The sequence below is a fragment of the Mixophyes fleayi genome, chromosome 2 (assembly GCF_038048845.1).
Source record: "Mixophyes fleayi isolate aMixFle1 chromosome 2, aMixFle1.hap1, whole genome shotgun sequence".
In the NCBI taxonomy this organism is placed as follows: domain Eukaryota; kingdom Metazoa; phylum Chordata; class Amphibia; order Anura; family Limnodynastidae; genus Mixophyes; species Mixophyes fleayi.
Genome location: NC_134403.1, coordinates 277278256 through 277301288, shown reverse-complemented (window position 1 = coordinate 277301288; position 23033 = coordinate 277278256). Strand labels below are relative to the sequence as shown.

The window sequence follows — 23033 nt, the reverse complement described above, 5'->3', positions numbered from 1 at the left end:
GGAAATCTAGCAATCATAAAAGGGAAATGCAATGACACTGGAAGCAATGTGTCAGAATTAATCACTGGAAGAGAGATCGCACAGAATAGTTCAGTAGATAGATGCCTGATATAGTGAGTAAATAGATTTAAAAGTAAGCGAAATGACAGATTAAGGCCAGCCCATTCTTGTGTCACAAATCAGGTTGAGCAATAATAAAGAACAATTTAAGCAAAGGAATGTAATGATCCACCCATTCCTGTCTGTTTGACGTAAACACGAAATATAGTGCAAAGTTCTATCAAACTGTAAGCATACTTAAAGGGGGTGTCCACCTTGAGAGTACCCACTCTTTGTTAAGTACTGCTTCCACTATAATAATTGGTGGGGGTCCCCACTGTTTACTTTATAGTAGTTGCCAGTCAGGACCAATGGACTTTGGGGGGGAGTTGCAACTTTTCAGTGCTGGAGAATAGGATGGCAATTGGCTTAATGTCCACCAGGTAATAGAGGGCTGAAGTTGAAATGTTTCCATGTTTTATTATTTTTTTGTATTTTATGGCTACGTAATAACTGCATTTTGTAACAGGTGCCAATTTGAGGTCATATTGAGAAAACTATTCAGGACCAGCAAGCATTAGCTTTCACCATTTACACAGAACATACCTTTATTGCCTCAATAACAAGATCTCTGGCTTCTAGTTCTCCTTCTAGGATGCTCAATAGTGTCAGCAATTCAGGTTTGCTGAGTTTTTCTAGATTCATTGTGTTTCCCTAAACAAAGGAAGCAGAGATTAGTACAGAAAATGAATAAGAACATCTACCACAACAGTGAACCAGTTCAATTTATGAAATACATTTCAAATAGGGGGAGATTCAATTTCGGTGGGATGTGTCCTCAGAACATCCGCGGAGAAACATTGCGCCAATGTTCTAGCTGGAATCTCCGCTCATTTTGATTTGCATCCCATAGAGTTGCAAAGAAAAATGATCGGAGATTCCTACCATGATTGCTGGCAAGGTGCGCAGTGCAATGTCCACGTGCCACATCGCCGGCAACTGAATATATCCCATAGAGTTATGTTTGACACCAGTTTTTTCTACACGGATTGATAGTGGTTCAATATCAGTACTCAGTGTAATGGAGAACCCTGCTCTTTCCGAGCCTAACTCTCAGTCTGCATCTTACGCATACGTAAACACATGAGTCTATAGGTCACTCATATCCTGCTGCTGTTTCTGATTATCTGATTGAATACAGTTTGTTCCATCAAAGCCACTTTAAAACTGAGAACAAGCAGGATTTCAAGACTGAAAACAATAAGGTGCTCAGACCCTAGTCAAACTTTAACAATGGGAACCACTAAACCCTAAAACCTAAGTTGTCTCATATAGAGGAATAAGTGGCACCAATCATAAATATAAAAACTAAAGTTTCACTAACTTATGTTTAGTGATGTGCATAAAAGGCTAAATACACCCATGGTTTAATCATTATGACTATGCACATCAGACTTGCCATATGCAAGCATAAAGACTATGTATGGATCCTTTCAGAGCACAAACATTTGTGCTAACAAGCCAACTTACATTATATTAAATCTCTTATCCATTATCGTTTGTGAATATTACAGTATGCCTTTCTATAATAAGCAATTGAACAGAAATGTATTTTCACATCCAACAGCCCAAATCTGTTTTGACCTATTAAATCATTCACAGAACAAACATTTCTCCATATAATGACTAGTTTTTAACACTCACATGGTAATTAGGGCTATATCTACAACAGCAATGACCAAGTTATATTGACTGACACTCTGGAAAGTGCTGTATACTGTGGTACACTATACAAATAAATAATAAAAATAAATGGCAGCAATAGCCCATAATACAAAATGGTGAACCTTATTTAAAATGACACAACTTGCTAATTCAATAAATGTTGTCAATTTAGTAGTAATTACAATTTCAAATTTGTGAGGCAAGGGATCCATTTATTAACAAAGTCACAATTCTTGTTAGAAGTCATATTCAAATGAAAAACAGATCATTAAACAAACTGCAAACGCTGCAAACTATTTCCTACAATATGATTCACTTGACCATAGTCAAATTATGCACATAAAACAACAATGTGATGGTATATTGTAAACTATTAGAATATTATAACTGTCTTTAATGTAATAATAAAGATGGTTTGTGAATGTTTGCTGTCATTTGGTTGGAGTGTCTCATTGTTTTTCTTCTCACTATTAAAATAGAAACTTGCAATCAAACTTTCAGTCAGCATGTACAATGACTATCTCTACAACTTGATTCCAGACATCTGGGTGCGTTTAGAATGTGTCAGTGAACTAGCCAAATAATGAATATACAAAATATTTTTCATACATCAGTTAATAAAGTGAGTAGATGCAAATCAATAAAGGTTCAATACTCAGAGAAAACAAATGTGTATGCAGTATTTAAGTAGACTTAACTATTTCACTTCTTGAGGGCCTTTAATTTGACCTAATTTACTTGTATAGTTACACAGCTTCTGTCACACAAGACTACAAAACACTAAAGTATTGCATCTAATATTATACTCTGACTGTACCTTTCCATTATGATCTATACAGAACAGGAAAATTATCAGATGACATGCAAATGCATGGAGTAAAGGATTGATTTCTTAAAATGCAAAGTGCTGGCATTTTGTAGTCCTGGGTGATATTATCGGACACATTTAACAATGCAGACAAGGCAAAGCATGTCTGTTATCACTGAATTTCCTTTGCTCCCTTTATATATAGCAGAGCATAATTCACTTTGACAGACATGATTACATCAGCCCCAAATCAACAAACTCTGATCTTATAAAAGTCAGTATAAAATAGCCTATTTTACTACAGGACTAGATGGAGTTGTAATGGTTTTAATTTTGTAAGTACAACATTAGGTTATTACATTAGCTAAGTACAAACAAGAACTGTATTGCTGTGTTTGTGCAATCTACAACAAATCACAATTCAATGCTGCACACATCACAAGCCTTTTGCTTCTCATTTTAAAACGTTGCCTCTCCTTCTCCATTATTGTCATAGTAGACCTGCTACATGCTCGTGCTGAATCGCAAACGTCACCAGGAGTTGTTATAATTCTTTCTCACCCTCACAGTTAACACGTGTCCTCTGCAGATCACTTGGGATGAAATTGGATGCCCGTATTACTTTATACTATCTGGATAAAGTCATATTAATTGCCCGGCAATAAAGCAAGTGACATTTCAATATAAACATTTTTTTAAATAAATATATATATATATATATATATATATATATATATATATATATATATATATAATCTAAGTGAAGTGGAAATTTAGATGTGGCAGTATGAAAAATGTAATGGGAATGGTATGTGATAGATATATAGGGAGATTTAGATATTTGAACTCTCTATCTCTCATATATATATATATATATATATATATATATATATATATATATATATACACACACACATATATATATACACACATATACATATATATATATATATATATATGTATATATATATATATATATATATATATATATATATATATATATACACACACACACACACATATATATATATATATATATATATATATATATATATATATACACATACACACACACATATATATATATATATATATGTATATATATATATATATATATATATATATATATATATATATATACACATGTCATAGCAAAATAAAATCCAAAACACTAAACAGATAAATAAAATCATCCAACTATCCACACATTCATTTAACTTCAGAAAATAGTAAACATGGCATCACTCCCAACCAAAGTTGGAAACCAACTACTACATATTCATTTTGAAAACCAGTGGTATAAGGACATTCCTCCCGTATGTGAGACATGGTAAGATGGCTACTCCTAGACTGCTGTCTGCAGTACCTCCATCAAGAGCCAGGCAAACAAGTCCAAACCACATGGAATAAATGTTTGTGTTTCACATGACACAGTCAAAGGCTCTGTGCGTTAAGCAATCTTGAATATATAGCAGTATCTGGCACCTGTTCCAAAACCTCACCCTACTGCTGAATATTCAATGAACCAAAATCAAGCTCCTACGAAATATAAATAAGAGGTCTAAGCACATGGTAATAGATCAGTTTAACTGTATAAAAAAAAAAAAACATACTTTAGCCACCATAAAAATGTTATCAAATTGAGAGACCTATCTATTAGCATTACATGATATATTACCATACAGCTATACTGTAAATGTCAGGAGCTAAGGGAGCCTGGAGTTATTCCACAGTAGGGTTTGAAGTTCAGCTCTAGTTTTCTAGCCCACACTTACAGCCTGCATAGGACCTGTCAGTGTACTTGAGGAAGGAGTTCCTGTACGGATCAAATGCAGCAAGAAGCCAGAGACGTGGACACAGCAGCCTATAGATTGTAGGCTAGGGAAAGGATTTGCCTAAGGAAATAGAACCGTTCAGTTTAGGGAAACGGAAACTGCTAACGGGGCTTCTAATACGCCTCTAGGTCTACCTGTCAAAGCCTATAAATCTGTAATTCCAAATATTCTTATATACTATATGATAATAAATATTTGTGAATGTTAGAAATGATTATGTTATGAAGACTGGATGGAAGAATGCAGATAAGCTTATTTATGCAATACCAGATTGATGTTTATTTCTAAAGCATTTGACAGCAATTTAAACAGAAGCGTGGCACATGTATCTTTTGCTGATCTAGACAGGACCTATGCCAAAAATAAGTTCTTAAGGAGAAAGTTTAACCATAAGTTGTTCTTTTGCAAATTGCAAGTGTCCCTGAAAAGTCATATTAAAACATATGTTAAAAATATGATATTCTGAAGATACCATTAATATTGGAAATGAAAATAGTAGGGGGTGGACAAATAATGTTTTCTTTTTAAATAGTAAAATGTGCAAAGAAATGATTTGCAAAACTTAGGTGCAAGCAGTAATTTTATAGTTCAATTCTCTACCTAACTCCTAGGAGCTCTGAGGGTAAATGTATCAAATAGCTATTTTTGCAAATCGTCGATACCAGGCGACACTTCATGGTAAATTTAAAGCAACAGTAGCTTTAAAGGCAAAACTACTAGGCAAAGTCGCCAGGTATCAGCGATTTGCAAAAATTGTTATTTGATACATTTACCCCCTATTGTCCACTCTACTCTATTTTAATACCACACAAGATCACTGCCCTGTATTAAAGGCATATTGATCGAAAAGATCATTGTTACCACAGTGGAGGCATTGAAAGACCTGTCTAGCTGCATACCATTAACAGGTTTAAAATAAAGAAAAAAAAAAAAGACATTTATATACATAAATATTTATATTAACTCAATAAGCAAAGCAAAGTATAGTAAAAAAAATGTGTCACTAAGGGGGGTATTCAATTGTTAGCCAGAACCGCTAAAATCCCGCGCTCAAAAAATATTACCGTTAATACGGTAATATCTCGCTGGATTACAGCTCGCTGAAATCCAGCGAGTAAATTACCGTATTAACGGTATTTACGCGCAATATTACCGTATTAACGGTAATATTTTTCGAGCGCAGGATTTTAGCGGTTATCGCTAACAATTTAATACCTCCCTAAGTCTTTGATGCAGCATAGTTCCATATGAGCGTGATGGATACCACTTTTAAACCAGTAGAATGCACAATCATTGAAGCCAAGTACCCCATCAGTATATAAGGCAGCACAAACCACATTGATCATAGAGACCAATGGTCCATAAAGCCACCTGCATTATTTAAGCAGTTGCGATGTGGCTCCCACACAAAAAAATCCTCATCAACGTATTAACTAAAGGGTAATAAATAACATAATGAGCCTGATTCATTGTGGAATGTAAGTTCCATTGTGTGCCGTATTCATGAAATTGGTCTGAGCATGCTCAGAAACAAACTTTATGCCAGAGAACACAAAAGTATGTAATTCAAGTTCAAATGCAAATGACACTTCCAACAACCTGCGATTTGAAGGGCTTTATACATCATAATCCAATGAAAAATAAAACCTTCTCTTCTTTCTTCCGTAGTTCAATAGAGGCAATAAGAAACAACATGGGAAACCGATTGTGATTGGCTGGCAGCGAAGGTTGAGTTCCGGCGACTCCCTACATTCATCTCTCAGCCACCAAATTATTTGAAAATTGCCATCCCAACCCCAAATGAATTACTTTGAATTGCCTGGAGCATACTACATGATAAGTATAACTGACAGGTAACACCAACCAGGAAATTCAATTAATTAGTAGAAGGAATCACAATTAGCTGCTCCAGTTTACCCCCGCAAGAGGATATTGGTGCAGGGCTGCAGAAAAACTAGGGATTCCCGCACTTCAAAATTGATCCCAGGGGAGCGAAAAAGGGAGAAACAAATTGGGCAATGCTAAAAATTTCTTGCTTTTTTTTGAGTGACAATGCTTTAATGGGGCACCGATAGCCCCCTAAGATTCAGTTTTTTTCTGCTCTGAAAATCTCTCAAGGGATTTGTGTCTAAAGGATCTAGAACTCACTCCAACAGCCAATTTAAATAATGCCTATGGCATTTTTGCAAGAAGACAAAGGTGCAGTTTTAGTTTATATTATTAAGAATGGTTTTTGTGTAAATAGATTTACTGTGCAGGTAGGCTGTACTCAAGCTGTACTATAGGTGTTAGATTTACAAAACTCAAACAGTATAAGTTTTATGACTTGTACACAGGGGTGGTTTTAAAGTGTCCTCCCACCATAGAGCTTAGGTGTGTTTTTTGCCCGCATCCGTCCCTTCCTCTCTCAAGATGCCACCAAAACTATCATCCATGCTCTCATCATCTCCCGCCTCGACTACTGCAACCTCCTCCTAACTAGCCTCCCCTGCTCCCACCTCGCCTCCCTCCGCGCTATACTCAATGCAGCTGCGAGACTTATCTTCCTCTCACGCCGCTCCTCCTCTGCCTCCCCTCTCTGTCTTGCCTTACACTGACTCCCCTTCCCCTATAGAATCCTTTTCAAACTCCTTACCACCACTTACAAGGCTCTCTCCCAGTCTACTGCCCCTTATATCTCTAACCTCCTCTCCATTCACACTCCTGCCCGCTCCCTGCGCTCAGCCAATGATCGCTGACTCTCCTCCACTCTGATCACCTCTTCCCACTCTAGAATCCAAGACTTCTCCCGCGCTGCCCCCCTTCACTGGAACGACCTCCCTCGCTCCATCCGTCTCTCACCCAACCTGTGCTCCTTCAAACGGGCACTTAAAACTCACCTGTTTCTTAAGGCCTACCAACCATCCACTTAACCTCTCATCTCTTCGGTTCTCCCCTTTGCCTCACTGGCTCCCTTCTGTGCCTGATTCTGTCCACCCTCCCTTAGGATGTAAGCTCGTATGAGCAGGGCCCTCTTTCCTCCTGTCTCCATACCTGTTCTTCCACTCCGTCTCTACTGTATTTGCCTGCCCGGAGTTTACGAAGTATTGGTATTTTATGTTTAATGTTCTGTACTGTTTTGTATGGTCTACTGTTTGTACTGTGTACGGCGCTGCGGAAACCATGTGGCGCCTTACAAATAAACGATAATAATAATAATAATAATATGTCCTTTATTAGTCAATTTTGCATGAAAAAAAAAAAAAAGTAGAACCAGGACAGAATATATGCATTATTTAAACTGAAAATACATGGACACTCGACACCCACCTGAGCGCTCCAACCATCTGGCATTGAATAGAGCAGAAACAGAGCTTGAAATCTGATCATCAATAATCCCTCTTAAGACTGCAGACAAATAAACTTTACAAGAAATGCATGAGCATTGCTTGCACTATTATGTTACTGATCAGACTTCATCCTGTGTTCCTTGTAAAGTACATGTACTCTGCATAGTCATTAGTGATCACTATTTTAATTTCATATTCTGTTGAATTACATTATTGTGACATCATTGTCATACTTACCGACTTTCTTCAGCTCTCTTCCGGGAGCCTGCCAGTGGAGGTGGGCGTGAGGGGGGCGGGGCGGTCAAAATCATGTAATTTTGGGAATCGCAGCGTTTGGGATCTAATTCTGCCCACTTCACTAGGAAGTGCCCCATTTCCTAGTGAAGTGGGCAGAATTCGGGAGATTGCCACTCTCACCCAGGAGTCCAGGAGACTCTTGCAAAATGCGGAAGTCTCCCGGACATTCCAGGAGAGTTGGCAAGTATGATCATTGTGCGGCATATGAAACACCTCCCTTCCTAAAAAGGGTATTGGCTCTGTGCCATATGTGGAAGTGGAAGTGGAAGGGTACTATGAATTCAGTGTGAATACTGTGTGCACAAGCCTCAGGGTCAGGAACCAATATTTGACAGTTGCGGAGAGTTCAGTGCATACCCAACATCTATGTGGCCCAGGTCAAATGGGCCTCCTGCGTAGTTCCACTACTGCTTAAGACTCGCATGGTGATATTGCTTGTCTCATAGATTCAATTAGGTTGACTCAGGCTCTAAAGCTGGACATCACTTAGAATGTAAGCTCTCTAATGAGCAGGGTCCTTCATACCCTTTGTTTTCATGTCTGCATTTATTTTGTCTACCTTGTATGTCCTTACTGTACGGCGCTGTGGAGCACTGTCTATGATAATAATAATAATAATAATAATAATAATAAATGTTACGGTTCAATGCAATCCTTAAATGTAAAAACAAAACAATTTGCAAACTATTAGTTATAATGTCCTATCTATAAGTCACTATTGGACATTAATATCTAACTATTAATATTAATTTTACTATTAATATTAATATTCTATGCTTGCTAAATCTATACAGAATGTTATATGTTCTATTCTTTGTAGATAGCAGATAGTAATGCACTGCATTATCTATCTTACATAATTGTAGGCAATTCAGAAAGAATAGTTTCTGTGATTGATTGGCTTGATAGCCTTCTAAACAACTCATATGCTCAGCTCTGTAAAGACTGCAGATTGTTAGATTCATCAACTGGAGCATTGCCAATAGTTTATCATACATACTTTTGTACTATATCAGAATACTATCATATTTTTATGGTTGGCTGAACAGTTTGTGGTAGGGGAGTGAGACTGGACAATATATTTTATACATTTCTGATAAAAAAAATATATTTTGGTGTAGTTTTGCTTACTACCAGAATTGTGGTGACAATCATAAATTTCGGGTAGTTCTGCTTGACCGCGGGAGAGCTGGGCTTTCTCCTGGATCCCCCCTGGTCCACTTTCTAATGAAGTGGGTGAGATGGTGGCCGCTATGACATGATTTTGCAGTGAACCGTGTAAGTTTTGTCACAGTCACGGAATTCTGCTGCAGGAGGCTGTGGCAAAATTATGAGATTTGTGCCGTCATGCTGCCCTTGCCCTTGACAATTAATCTTCTCATCCGGAATCTCCGAGATTTTTACAGTTGACTAATAAGCTTTTAAATGCAAGACAAGGGACCTTGTATGCTACATGATAGGTGTTTGCCAGTGATTCCCAACCAGTTTGCCATGATACAGTTAAGTATTATAACACCATATTGGAGGTGTCCCCAGACTTTATGGACAATTACTTTAAGATAAACTTTGGCGTTATAATTGAACCATATATCAATTTTAAACAAAATAAATAGAATAAAATAAGTAGCTGGAACTCAATTTGTTTTTCAGTCATACTCCTATTCATCCTCAATTCTGTTTTTATTACAATACTTTAACAATGGTGAGTCATGGGAAAAAAATAAAGGTATGTGGCATCTGTGTTAGTAGGTGTGTCAGAAACCAATGATCTAAGGAGTAGTTTAGTATCACTCCTTTATGAACAATGAAGAGAGGATGAGCACAAATAAATTATTTTATCTGTTCTAATACATAATGGTTTGGATACATAATTGTAGCTATTATGGAGTGTTTATCCTAATAATATTTGTAGTGACATATTATTTATATTTGGAATAATTAATAAAGTTTGCCCGTGATATTATAGTATAATATTGCATATTTTAAGATTAACTCGTAATATATATTCCCAGAAATATTCCATTTTATTTCACTGCTTCTGCAGAACTAAATACAGTGCAGCCAATGAGTTATAGAAAACAGAGAGGCAAGATGATCCAATTCGTTTATAGCCAGATACTCATGAGGATGTGGAAAATGACTGCATAATGACCAATAGAAAAATCCTCATTGACCAAATGCTAATTTAATAAATATTTTTTAAATACTTAAATTTTTATTGTCAAACAATTCTGAACAACGGTTGCCAGAAAAGGGAAAAATCATGTGGCCTGTGAGCGAGTCTGGCAGATAATTATGTATTGTTATGCTCTGTAGATTATATATACTGTATATATAGGGTAAAAACAAAAGGAGGAAGGGAAAGGTAGGCTGTGTGGGGGACTGAAACTGAAACCAGGATACCCGAGTGGACCAAAGCCAAATTAGTTTAATAAATACTAAAATCAGGCAATTTGGTTTGTACAGGCTTGCAAACATATACAAATTCCGACCTAACATGATAAAGAGACTGTATAATAACTAGTTTCCTATTCTTCCAGAATGACCGGGATACTCCAAAATTTCAGGTATTTCTTCCAGACCCCCTGAAGAGGAGGCCTTTTCCCTGTATCCTGCCCATTTAACAGTGAAGTTTTTGGACGGGGCCTTCGATGACACAATTCGCATCATCTTGGCCCAGTGTCGCAATGAGGTGGTCACTGCATTGCGCCATGAAAAGATTTGCAGCACCACTTACCCCCCAGAATTTACCCCTGAATTCCCCTCTGGGATCTATTGGAGGGTAGATCATTAAAGCTGGGGAGTATGACAAGAACTCTGCATTTAACAGTGAAAGTAGCAATAGTGGCTTAGTAACTCTACATAGCAGCCTCACTAGTTTCATATATATAGGTATGAGATCCATTACCTATGTTGTGTGGGACAGAGTACTTTACAGGTAAGATTTTTAACCCAATAATTTAGAACACCATGCTTAAATTATACTAAATTACATTTTACAGTTACCCCACTCTTCTCCAATAATGTCCTTTACATTCCCCTATTAGATTGTTTAGCAGCCCTCTTCACAGTGATTTCAGGTTGATTTGTGATTGGAAACATTTGCTATTGAATTGTCTACTGTTAATATTTATATTAGAGGGTGATCTTTTATTATTGACCAATGAGTGACTCAGCCTGTGTGTTATGTCTGTAAATGGATGTTCAATTTGTGTTTGTTTTTCCCTTTATACATTTGTACTTGTAACCTACTTACTGACAGGCACAGATTAAGCAATCATTGGCTTAACTTTTAAATCCATTGGATTAACAATTAGTTATATTGTTATCACACATTTTATACTGAACTGGTATTATGGCACACTGTGACATGCATACCAATTGTGCACTCAACACACTTCAAGGACAGCTACTGCATATAAGTGGTTAAGTCTAAAGTTGGGTACACATCTAAGCAATTACTGTGCCGATCACACAATTCACAACTGTTTGTTCATATATTGCAAGAGTGTGTACACTCCCACAATCATGTTTTATCATAACAAAGCACATTGCATCTGTTGATTAGGTTTTCTAAATGTTCTAAAAATTGCGATCAACGATGACGGGCAAATGTGGAAGTGTGTACGCACTCACAACCAGCAGCGTAGGCAGAAAAGAATGTGTACAAAGTTACCATCTTTTCAGCAGATGGTTATGAGAAATGAAGATCACAGACATGAAGGTAAATTGTGTAGGTATGTACACATAAATCGGCTTGCTCATCGGGACTTTCAATCGTTGTTGAAATTGTTACAGAAATTGCATCTGAAGTAGATTGCATAGGTGGATACCCAGTTTAAGGAACTCTCTGACTGTTTCTTCACCCTTTAATTTTTTTACCCTTGCTTACACTACCCACGTTCCTAAGTTGATCCTTTTATAAGGCACCAGGGCAGGGAATTAGCCGCACACCAGCCTGTCCTATGCATACAGTGGGTGGGTGTGAAGGCATTAACAGTTTACAAGGCAAACACAAAACAGCTGCAAATTCATATCCAAAATATTTCATGATAATTATTTAGTGACGCCCATTGTTTTATTGAAGTGGGAAATGATTTAAAAACTTCAACTAAACATGATTTTCTGAAAGAGTTTTCAGTCCCTGAGAACAGCTAGCTCATGCCTTGTAGAAACCAAAACTAACTGCATCAGGTGGTAAGGAAGCTGTGATGCTGGTAGTCAGTCAGCTGGAAGGCCAATGATCGCATCTAAAGTGACATATGAGGTAGCAGGGGTTCTGGAGCTGGAGTTTCCAGTGCAACCCAGGCCAACAAATCCACTGCATCGCCTGTAGCAAACCAACAGCTCCTGTGCACCTCCGGCCAAAGTACAAATTAAGAAAAGAACATAATGAAATTCTGGACCTCCTGACGACAGCTCTTAAGGATAGGTTTGATCAGAAAGGTCTCAACACTTGAAGGCCTTATCCTTGATGTGCTGCAGGAAAATGTGCCAAGTGCCTATTCACTGAAGATTTTGATATTGCGAGTATGCATACTCAACTCCAGCTGTTGAAGAATCTGCCCTCCTGCAGTGGTTGCATTGAGAAGCTCAGTAAGGAGTCTGACACAACAAAAGCCCTTCTCTTGGTGCTTTTCATAACTGTGCCTGCTTTAGCTGCGTCATAGGTGGGCACCTCTAGAGCACTTTGCCGCCTATAAACATATCTGAAGTCTACCATGATGCAGAAACGTTTAACGCAGATTCTGATATGTTGTGATGTTCATCAAGAACGCACATCTGCGCTGAACTTGTACTAGGTATTCACAGAGTCTGTAACCAGAAATGAAGAGAGGAAACATATTTTTGGCAAAGTGTAGGAGTAAGTCCTTCATGCTACTTTCTGAAGTCATGGTATCCATTCTAAACGTGAAATTTTTTAAATGATAGATTTTCCTAGTATAACTTCCAAATGTTCTTTAATATAGATTGCCGTAATATAGATTTAATACAAACTGATTGATTTGTTTATTTTAAAAACTCTAAAGTGTTCATTTCATAAACATTTAATAAATAAGCTATATTGATAAGGAACAAATATTCACTTTACCTTTACCCTGAATTTCGTGCGGTGAATCCAGTAACAAACATGAGATATAGCAATTTAAATATATAACACATATCATAATCAGTGATGCAGTGACTATAGACTTAAAAATACTCCCAATGAAATGAAATTAGATTTTCAACTAAATCTGAATAAAAACTTGGTTAATGACAATGAAAAATTTTAATTTTTAAGATGAACAATTGAATTTATCTGTCATTCTAACAGCTATTGTACTAATTGGTAGTTAATATTAATAATACATAAATGCATTGTTAAAGTAAAATAAACAATGAATCTGGGTTTGGCCAAACCCTGAAACCCTGACAAAAATGCACATAGGATTGAGAGTCTTTGAATATACACAGTCAGTCACTGTTACAACTGTCGTAAATGAGATACCAAACGCAAGAAATAGGGCCTTTTGCCCCCCGCTCTCCTCCCCATTAAAATTTTCATTCCTACGCCCCTGCCTATATACTCCCTCACCATTCTCTCCTTGTCACGTATGCCCCAAGCACTCCCTTTCCCCAACTCTCTAGTAGAAGCACTGGACTTCTTCACAGTAACGCCCACCGCTCCTGCTCCTTCTGGAAAGCAACTAGTAACTCCTACACTGGTGCTCTGCACATCATGGAGTGAGCAACATGGGTATTGCAGTACAGCACACTGACTTCCTACACTGGACACAGCACCACATTAACAACTGCTGCAATGCACCATGTGGGAGGAGACACCTCCACCATACAACCCGCATCCACAGTACTGAGGAACTCCATTTTTACTGACACATTGTTCTTATACTCCCTTTTCTAAAGAAGTGAAACTAAATTAAATTAGTAACATCAGTTTCAGATGAAAAAAAATCAGGGAAGAGAAAAAGGGGTAATGTTGCATAAGTATTTGTTTGTGTAGTATAGTACTGACAGATTGCAATTTATATATACGTTTTAACTGTACATTTACTAACAGTTGGCTACCACGTTTCAGACAAATCAATATTTCCACTTTTAATGACTACTCTACTATTCAATGAAATATACAACCAGAGTCACCACCTGCCCTCTAATCTCCCTCACTGTCAATAACACCACAATTTCCTTAGTGTTCCAAGTCCGCTGTCTTGGTGTCATACTTGACTCTGCCCTCTGCTTTATTCCGCACATCCAGACTCTCTTCCAGTCCTGTCGACTCCACCTTAAAAATATTGCCATAGTTCACACTTTTCTTACTCAACATGCTACCAAAATTCTTATCCATTCTCTCATCATCTCCCGTCTTGACTATTGCAACCTCCTGCTATCTGGCATTCCTGACACCAAAAATATCTACACTTTAATCCATCCAAAATGCTGCTGCAAGACTGATCTTACTCTCTCACCGCTCCACATCTGCTGCACCACTTTGCAAAACCCTACACTGGCTCCCTGTGTCCTCCAGAATCAAATTCAAATTACTCACCCTTACCTACAAAGCCCTCAATAACACTATCCCTCCATAAATCACAAATTTAATATCAAAATACTCTCCCTCCCGCCCTCTTAGATTTACCTGTGACCTGCGCCTTGTTTCGTCTCTGGTAACCACAGTGCCGGTGCTAGGGTCCTTGGCGCCCTAGGCATAGTGTGAAAATCACCGCCCCCCCCCTCCCCGTGTGAAAATCGCCGCCCCCCCCTTTAAAAATCGCTGCTGCGCTTCCCTCCTCTCAGCTCCCCTCCCCATGTCTTTCTTTAACTTACCTGCATGAAGCTGCTCCTCTCTGCTCTGTCTTCTCCCCTCCACTCACAGACACTGTCGGGCCATGATGATGACATCATCACGGCCTGTCACTGTCAGTGTGCGGAGGGGAGAAGACAGAGCAGAGAGGAGCAGCTTCATGCAGGTAAGATTCAATAGCCCCTTCCCTCCTCTCCTCCCCGTGGATTTCCGATTTCGAGGCGCCCTGCAGAGCCCGGTGCCCTAGGCAATTGCCTAACCTTGCCTAATGGGAGCGCCGGGCCTGGGTAACCACCTCTCACACCCCCCTACAAGACTTCTCCCGTGCTGCTCCCCACTTATGGAATTCCCTACCACGCTCAATCAGACTTTCCCACAGCCTTCAAATCTTTAGATGTTCTTTGAAAACCCATCTCTTATTTAGAGGTGACCTTATCCTCTATAACACTATTCACACTAATGCACTCTCACAACGATCCCACTCTCCACTCTGAAACACATTTACTCCTCTTGTTTCAGCTGTGCCATCTTCCACTTAGAATGTAAGCTCCCTAATAAGCAGGGTCCTTCAGTCCCTTTGTTTGCATGTCTGCATTTATTTTGTCTACCTTGTATGTCCCTGTTTTATGTATGTACTGTTTTTCCTGCTGTACGGCGCTGCAGAGCACTTGGCGCCTTACAAATCTATGGTAATAATAATAACTCTGTATTACTAAACCACACGTAAAACATATTTTCTGAGACTATTACATGTCTGCCAAAATGTGAAAAAAAGTTGCATGCATACATTTAAAGACAGTAATTAGAATGGATACTAATGGTTGTAGTTTTCTGTTTTCACAGGTAACTCCCATTTAATGTGAAGACATTATTAGTACCACGCTAAAGGCAGTTTAAATAGAGCTGAAGGGATGAAGGTCATTAGACTACAAGTAAAACAATGAAATGGACAGGAACTGCAGTATTCATCTAATAACCTTGCCAAATGCTGTTTGTATAACCCACCAAACAAGGTTAGAAAAGCATTAAATATATCTGGAATCTGTCTGTAAGCATCCTGTGCTCACAAATTTGCCAAACACAGAAAAAAATCTTTTATATTACAAAAAAATAGCTCATAATATTTTGCTCAGTTTAATACAGTTAGAGTACACACATTTTAAGAATTGTTTACATATATATATCCCATTCTGTGGGCTTGTGTGGTCTACCACTTCACGGCTGAGCTGCTGTTGCTCCTAGACTTTTGCACTTCACTATTACAGCACGGTTGACTGGGACAGCTGTGCCGGGGCAAAATCTGATAAACTGACTTGTTGGAGTGGTGGTATCCTAAAACAGTACTACATGAAAGTGTCTGCACTCTTCAGATTTTACTGCTGTTTGACTATGGACATTACATGGCTGTATGCTTTTGTGCACCTGTTAGCAATGGGTGGCTGAAATGGCCAAACACACTAATTAGAAGTCCACGTACTTATGGCTATGTAGAGCATATGTGGTTAAGGATTATGCATCTACAGTTATCAAAATCATCAGGGGTATCTAACATACTCGTAAAAGAGAGTAAATGTATTAATGTCCAAAATGTTTAACCCACTTCTGAAAGTCCTAGAAGATTGGAATACACTACACAAGTTGTGCTAAGGAGCGGTGTGTTTTCATAACCAGTCATAACGCCTTTGTTTGCAGTTCCACATCAAACTGTATTTAGCCATCCCCGTCAATAAGGCTCAGGGGTAGTCCTTCAAAATGGTTGTCATGAACAGGAGGAATCCGAGCTTCTCACACTGACAGTTGTATGTCGCCTGTTCAAGAGCCAGCAACTAAAAGAACCTCCACGCACTGAACCATAGCGGAAGAACTCGTAACTTTGTTTACAAGGAAGCATTAATATCATATATACAAATACAGTGTACATAAAACAGTAATTTAAAACAAATGGAAATTACTTCTTTGGAAAACTCTTGCTTAGAACGAGCAACCTGCTAATTTGTTTCCATTTTTCCACTTACAAGTTTGTAGTTTTAAAAAAGTTATCAAAGTATTCCTGTGAGTTTTCCTCATAAACAAACTGCTCCTAGAACATAACAATTGCACACCTTGGAATCAGCTTATTTAAGAAATATAAAACTTAAAAAAAGAAAAAGAAAAACACAATTACACGCAACAATAAACATCAATTAATTGGACAGATGTTTGTTCACTCCCCTATGTGATACAATAATTATCAGACTTTAACACAGGCTGTGTTCAGTTTACATTTCATTTACTGCTCTCCTAATCTGTCCTTCCTCCTCTTTGTATTTTTATCTTCTAGGGCCCCATTTTCCAGCCACAGCTTGCTGCAAGCACACACCACACTGAGCTCTTTTGTGAATGGAGTCTGAAGCCTGAGGCTACAAAATTAATGCAACTACATTCATGCCCCTGTTGAGCTCAGTCGTGTTTAATGTTTAACAGGTTACAATTACAGTTTGAAAGGTGTAAAAAAGATAAATAAACATAACCTTTTTGCTTTATATTCCCCAAGTGTAAAAGTGAACTTTGCAACATAAACATACATGTAAATATGCCTGTACACACATAAATAAAGAAAACCATATAACACATGAATATATATGCCTCTTACAATGCTATATTCTCTAGGGCATGAGGCTGGTAATGGACTGCCATAAGGAATCCAAATTAGCCTCGTCCACCAGCTGAGGTCAGTGATGCAGAGACACAGCTGTAAGATTATCCCACTTTTTATCCTCCACTTTCATACATGTCACTCATGTGAAAGCAGAAGTCACATAGACTGCATTAGAGTCTTATTTGGTCTGTCAAAGATTTTAAGGTTGAAGGTGTTCAAAATATGGCTGCAGAGTAAAACAAAGAAAAAAGAAGGAGGAATACAGAACTGTAATATGCAAGTGATGGGGGACATGAAGTAACATAAGATGCATAAAATGGTATATAAAAAAACGCAAGACATTACTGAAGTACTTGATGAATTATGTACTTCAATTAATGAATTATGTACTTCAATTAACAAAGTCTCACTGCAAATTAATTGTCTGACCAAATGCGCTGAAACAACAAAACTGAACTTGAACTAATTTACACACCTTACAAAGTGAGAAAAAAATTCATCCCTAGCACTATCACAGATTCAGAAAATGGAAAAATGAGTTTTAGATGGAGTTTAATAAGTTTAAAATTAATACACAATATTATTGGGATCTGGAGTTGCAACGGAACCATGAGGTCCCCCAATGTCTACCGCCATTTGGTGATGTTGACACTTCTGCATCAAGCATGGTCAGCACGCAGCATGTATGAAAAAGAAATGCCTTAGAAAAAGTGAGGAAAGTCCCTTGATATCTGCTGTGGTGAATCAATGCATTACTAGAGTCTTCTCATGCATGCTCATTCATACAGGCAATGTATGGTCCACCAACAACACATTGCAGATAGGAGCCAGGAGTCACTTTGACAATGCAGTCGTTTGAAACAAAGGACTCGTACTGTTTTGACACATGGGGGAAATTCAATTCAACCCCCAACTCCTGCCGGAGCCTTGAGCACTTACAGGTGTTACAGTAAGCAGGGCCGCCTTCAGAAAAAATCGGGCCCAGCACAGGCCCCCGTGCCACCCGGGCCCCCCCCACCCATGAGCGCCCCCCCCCCCCATGAGCGACACATACTTACCTGGGGCCCGCTGCTGGTCTCCGCTATTCTGTCTTCAGCCTGGCTGTCACCGTGACAGCCAGGCACCAGGATCCGATCGCAGGGGTGGAGGATTCATTCCCCCTGCGATCATGTGCTCTGCCTGTGACAGATCACATGATCGCAGGGGGAATGATTCCTCCACCCCTGCGATCGGATCCTGGTGCCTGGCTGTCACCGTGACAGCCAGGCTGAAGACAGAATAGCGGAGACCAGCGGCGGGCCCCAGGTAAGTCTTTGCTGAGCTGTTGTACCGGGCCCCCTGGTGAGCCCGGGCCCGGTACAAGAGTACCCCCAGTACCCCCCTGATGGCGGCCCTGACAGTAAGTAAAACATTGCTAATTTTTGCTTGCACCTCTATGCAGAGCAAGCGAAAATCAGAGATGTTTTACTGCCTTAACTTCTTGCGGAGTCTCATCGTGCGAAGCTCTAGCAGGACATCTCCAGTAACTTAACTACCCCTAATATAATAATGGTTTTAACATGGAGTTCTACTATAATTACAAATGACTCACATAATTTGCAAAAATAGAAAGCTGAAATACTGTATCTACCTACCTTGTTACTGTAAGAGAGAATGTGCACAGCCTGTGAGAAGGTTATTGTTATAATTAAATACTGGACACAAACTAGAAATATTTAGCTGTCAAAAACATAATGGAGATGTTAAAAGTTAATAAACTTTAACATTTGCTTAGATCTAACAAATAAAAAAAACCTTCGTTGTATAATTGTTCATCTATATTCATCAAGAAAACCAGGCATCTTGGTTATGTAAACTTCAGACAGGCAGGGAAAATATATTTAGTTCTTTATATAGGTAAAAATATTTACTCTTTACTTTCTATTTTTATAAATAAGCACAGAAAAACTTCTAATACCCCATTCACACTGCCTAAAAGACCCAGGTTTTTGCAGATACGAGCCCCGACGACCCAGGTCTAAGCTCAGTGTGAATGGGTTCCGGGGGACCTATCTGGGTCGGATGACCCGAGAATTAGACCCGAATCCTTTGGAAGGTTATTCTCGGGTTCGACCCGTATAGCCGCCAGTGTGAACTGTGAGACCCGGTCTCACCGAACAACATTGTAAAGTGAAAAAAAAAAAAAAAGAAAAAAAATCATCACAAGAGGAGTCAATGAGAGCTCCTCTTGTGATGTTGCCATGGAGACAAAGGCAGACCCGTGTTCAGTGTGAACATGGTTTACCCGAATAGTTGCCTGGGTGTCCAGAACTGTTCCCCGGGAATATCCCGGGTTCAAATACCCGGGATATTGCCGGGATGGCAATCTGAAAGTGGTATAAATCTGCTATTAGCCTTAAAAAAGTAAATACTGTAATTGCTCCCATGTTTAACCCTTACAGTAATACAGACAGGATTTAAACATCCAATATGAGCACTAATTTATTATATCAATTGAAACTGTGGCAATGCAAATTAAAATATACCTTTTTTACTTTACCCTAAACATTCAAAGGTGTATTAGGAGTTTCCAATTTGAAGTAATTCCAGCACCTTATTACCTGTTGCTATAGGGACAAAGACTGACAATTAATGCACTGCAGTCTGTTTGTCACACCCTCTGTCTCATCAGTCACAGCCGCCCTGACCTTGGCTCTTGTTCAAGCTCAGAGTTTCTATACCAAGAGCAGAAACAGGGGCTTGCATCACCACTCAGGACTTTACATGTATATGAGCACTGCCAGCCATCTACACCTCCACCCACACTGCTGTGAATCACTGAGGTAGCAAACACCTGGCCTGCAAGGAATAAGTGCAGTATTTATTGATTTGCCCGATAGTCCAATTACTCTGATTTGGCAAACGTTGTGTCTGGTTACAAACAGATCGTCAACCATGTTCATTTATCAACTCATAGAAATGTTTATTATTATTTTTATCAGTGCTCCGCAGCGTCGGACAGTGGAGCTAAACAGGACATACATTGGGCAGCACGGTGGCACAGTGGTTAGCACTTCTGCCTTACAGCACTAGGTCATGAGTTCAATTCCCGACCATGGCCTTATCTGTTAGGAGTTAGACAACATAAATGCACATATTAAAACAAAGAGTATCGAGGGCCCTGCTCATGAGAAAGCTTGCATTCTAATTGGAAAAGAGCCCAGTTAAAACAAGAGAAACATGTACAGCTTAGAGTTGTGAGGGTGCATTACTGTGGGTAGTAAGGTGGGAATAGGATAATCTCTAATGAAAAGATTTCACCATGATGTGTCCATTTCACCTTTATGCTATATTTATTATACTGTGACAGTGTAGAAAATAAATTAAAGAAAAATCAACAGCCCACTACCATTTGAACACTTTTATACAGCATTTACCTTAAGAGTTGTGTATTGCTCTGTATAAAAGGGCATCTAATAAATAGCTCCCCAGGAGATGCAGTATATGATGATCTCACCAAAAGGAGTATAGTGTTATACAGGGAGAAACAGAAGCTTATTCAACTGTAATACAAATTGAATAAAGCGATTTGTACGCTCCATCTATACAGGATTGTCTCAATGGGAGGCTCATGGTACCCTTTAAATTACATAATGACAGAACTGAGCTACAAATTCCATCTTTCAATAGTCTATTTTAATCCCACCACAGTGTTTTATGAAGTGAAAGATGCAACATTAAATGGCTAAAGGGCAGTTAGATATAACACCACAAAGTACAATTAATAATTTAAATGGCATATACAGTATACAAAAAAATGTTCCCTTAGTTAGATATGTGTGCACATGTGGTTAATTTCTGCTCCTTGGTCTATTTCTTAGAGATTCTGGACTAGCCATCCATATGGTAATCTGCTGGTTGTACTATCATGCCTGTGCTCTGGTCTTATAGGACCAAGGACAATTTGTGAGGAGGTTGAATAATACCACATGACCCCCTACCATACTATGGGGGCTACTGAAGGGCCAAGAGCTTCAGGGGATCAGCCAAATATGCCTAACACAAGGGAAACTGAATTTGGTGTCCTATGTTTCAAAATAATTTATAGAGCACAAGAATAATACTGTGCCCCCAGCGCATCAGGGGTATTCCAGTTTAGAGTCACCAGTACCAGGCTAATTACACTCTCACTCTAACATATACTTGTTATTTTTTTTGTTGTAATATCTGATCCCTCCTATCCAAGAGATTTCAGATATAACCATAATGGTCCAAAGTGGCAAGTTACAAGAGTGTGAGCTTCTGAATGGACTAATACTGTGGTCAAGCAAAGAGGTCCTGTGTCTCATTTGAAAATCCCATGGAAATAACCACCACCATTGTATGAGCGCCATGGAAATGGTGGGTTGTATATAATCCCCTCCAAAAGGTGTAAAACCCCTGTAATTATCAACATATTTGATTACATTCATTTGACCCAGTGCTGCCATATTGTTGCTGTATTGTTTGCAATTGTGTGCTTCAATGAAAAAGTGGAACAGGTGAACAAATCACAATAGGACACCCTACAACTACTTGTTTTCAAGAAGCAATAACTTTTAAATATCTCAGACATGGGGGGACCCAAGGTTTTTATGGATTAGAATAACCAATATTTCCTTATAATGGCATTTTGAAACACAGCACACAGAGTAGGGCACCTGAAAATAGTCCAGTTTCACAGAAGACAAGCATTATTCAACCATAATGAAAGGAAAAAGTGTATAGTACATAATGTTATAATCATATAGTTTTAACTTTCCATGTAGAAACTGTGGCCCTTTATATACTGAACACCTGGCTAATATTCTCTGTTCAAGCAACAGTAAAACAACTCTATGTAATCAGGAAGTGTGAACATCCTGGAATCTGAGGGCTCTGGCCTGTGTGCAGGGGAGTTCTCAGCTTCAGGTACAGGAATTACAAAATGTAATTCAACACTGCTTTCTGCGCGGAAAAAGTAAAGCAACATATACTGGCTGCTTTTATAAGACAACAGTTGCACTATACACTTGCATCCAGCAGCTAAAACATGAACCTAGTAATTATTCATTAAATGCTTTTGGAAATCTAATTTATACTAAATAGCGCTATTTAAACAGTGGGGTTTCCTTATGGTAATATAATGTTTTTTGTGAGATATTTGTTGAAGAAAAATTTTAAAAGGTATTTAGTACTTACTATTTACCTGATATGTCAGATTGACATGTAAGGGATTGCAGTGAAGCCCAGACAGGTTTTATTTTTAATTATGCTGATATACCTCTGCTCAGTGCCTTGGCATGCACGATATTCATGATCTATCCTCCTAGGATTTTCAGTTATGTGAAATCTAACTCTGTTGAGGATACCTAAGAATGTATAAGACGTGTTGAAGAGAGGCGCTGAAGTACAACTAACGTAAGTATAGTGTCATACCTCCTGTAGAGTACTTATTACCTTTGTACCAAAGGAGTTTATGGACTCTACACTTTACTATGAACATGCCATTTAGTTAAACTCACACCTAAACTACCTGGAAATACTTATTCTTCAATGA

At 38.6% G+C, this 23033-nt stretch overlaps 1 protein-coding gene across 1 annotated transcript in view; it reads right to left on the bottom strand.

Moving 5' to 3' along the window:
• Positions 1–23033, bottom strand: part of CTTNBP2NL (CTTNBP2 N-terminal like) — a 69705-nt gene that overhangs the window by 35414 nt on the left and 11258 nt on the right. The window contains exon 2 of the mRNA XM_075196251.1: positions 646–753. Coding sequence (XP_075052352.1) covers positions 646–744 — 99 coding nt within the window. The 5' untranslated portion in view covers positions 745–753. The remainder of the gene's footprint in view (positions 1–645; positions 754–23033) is intronic.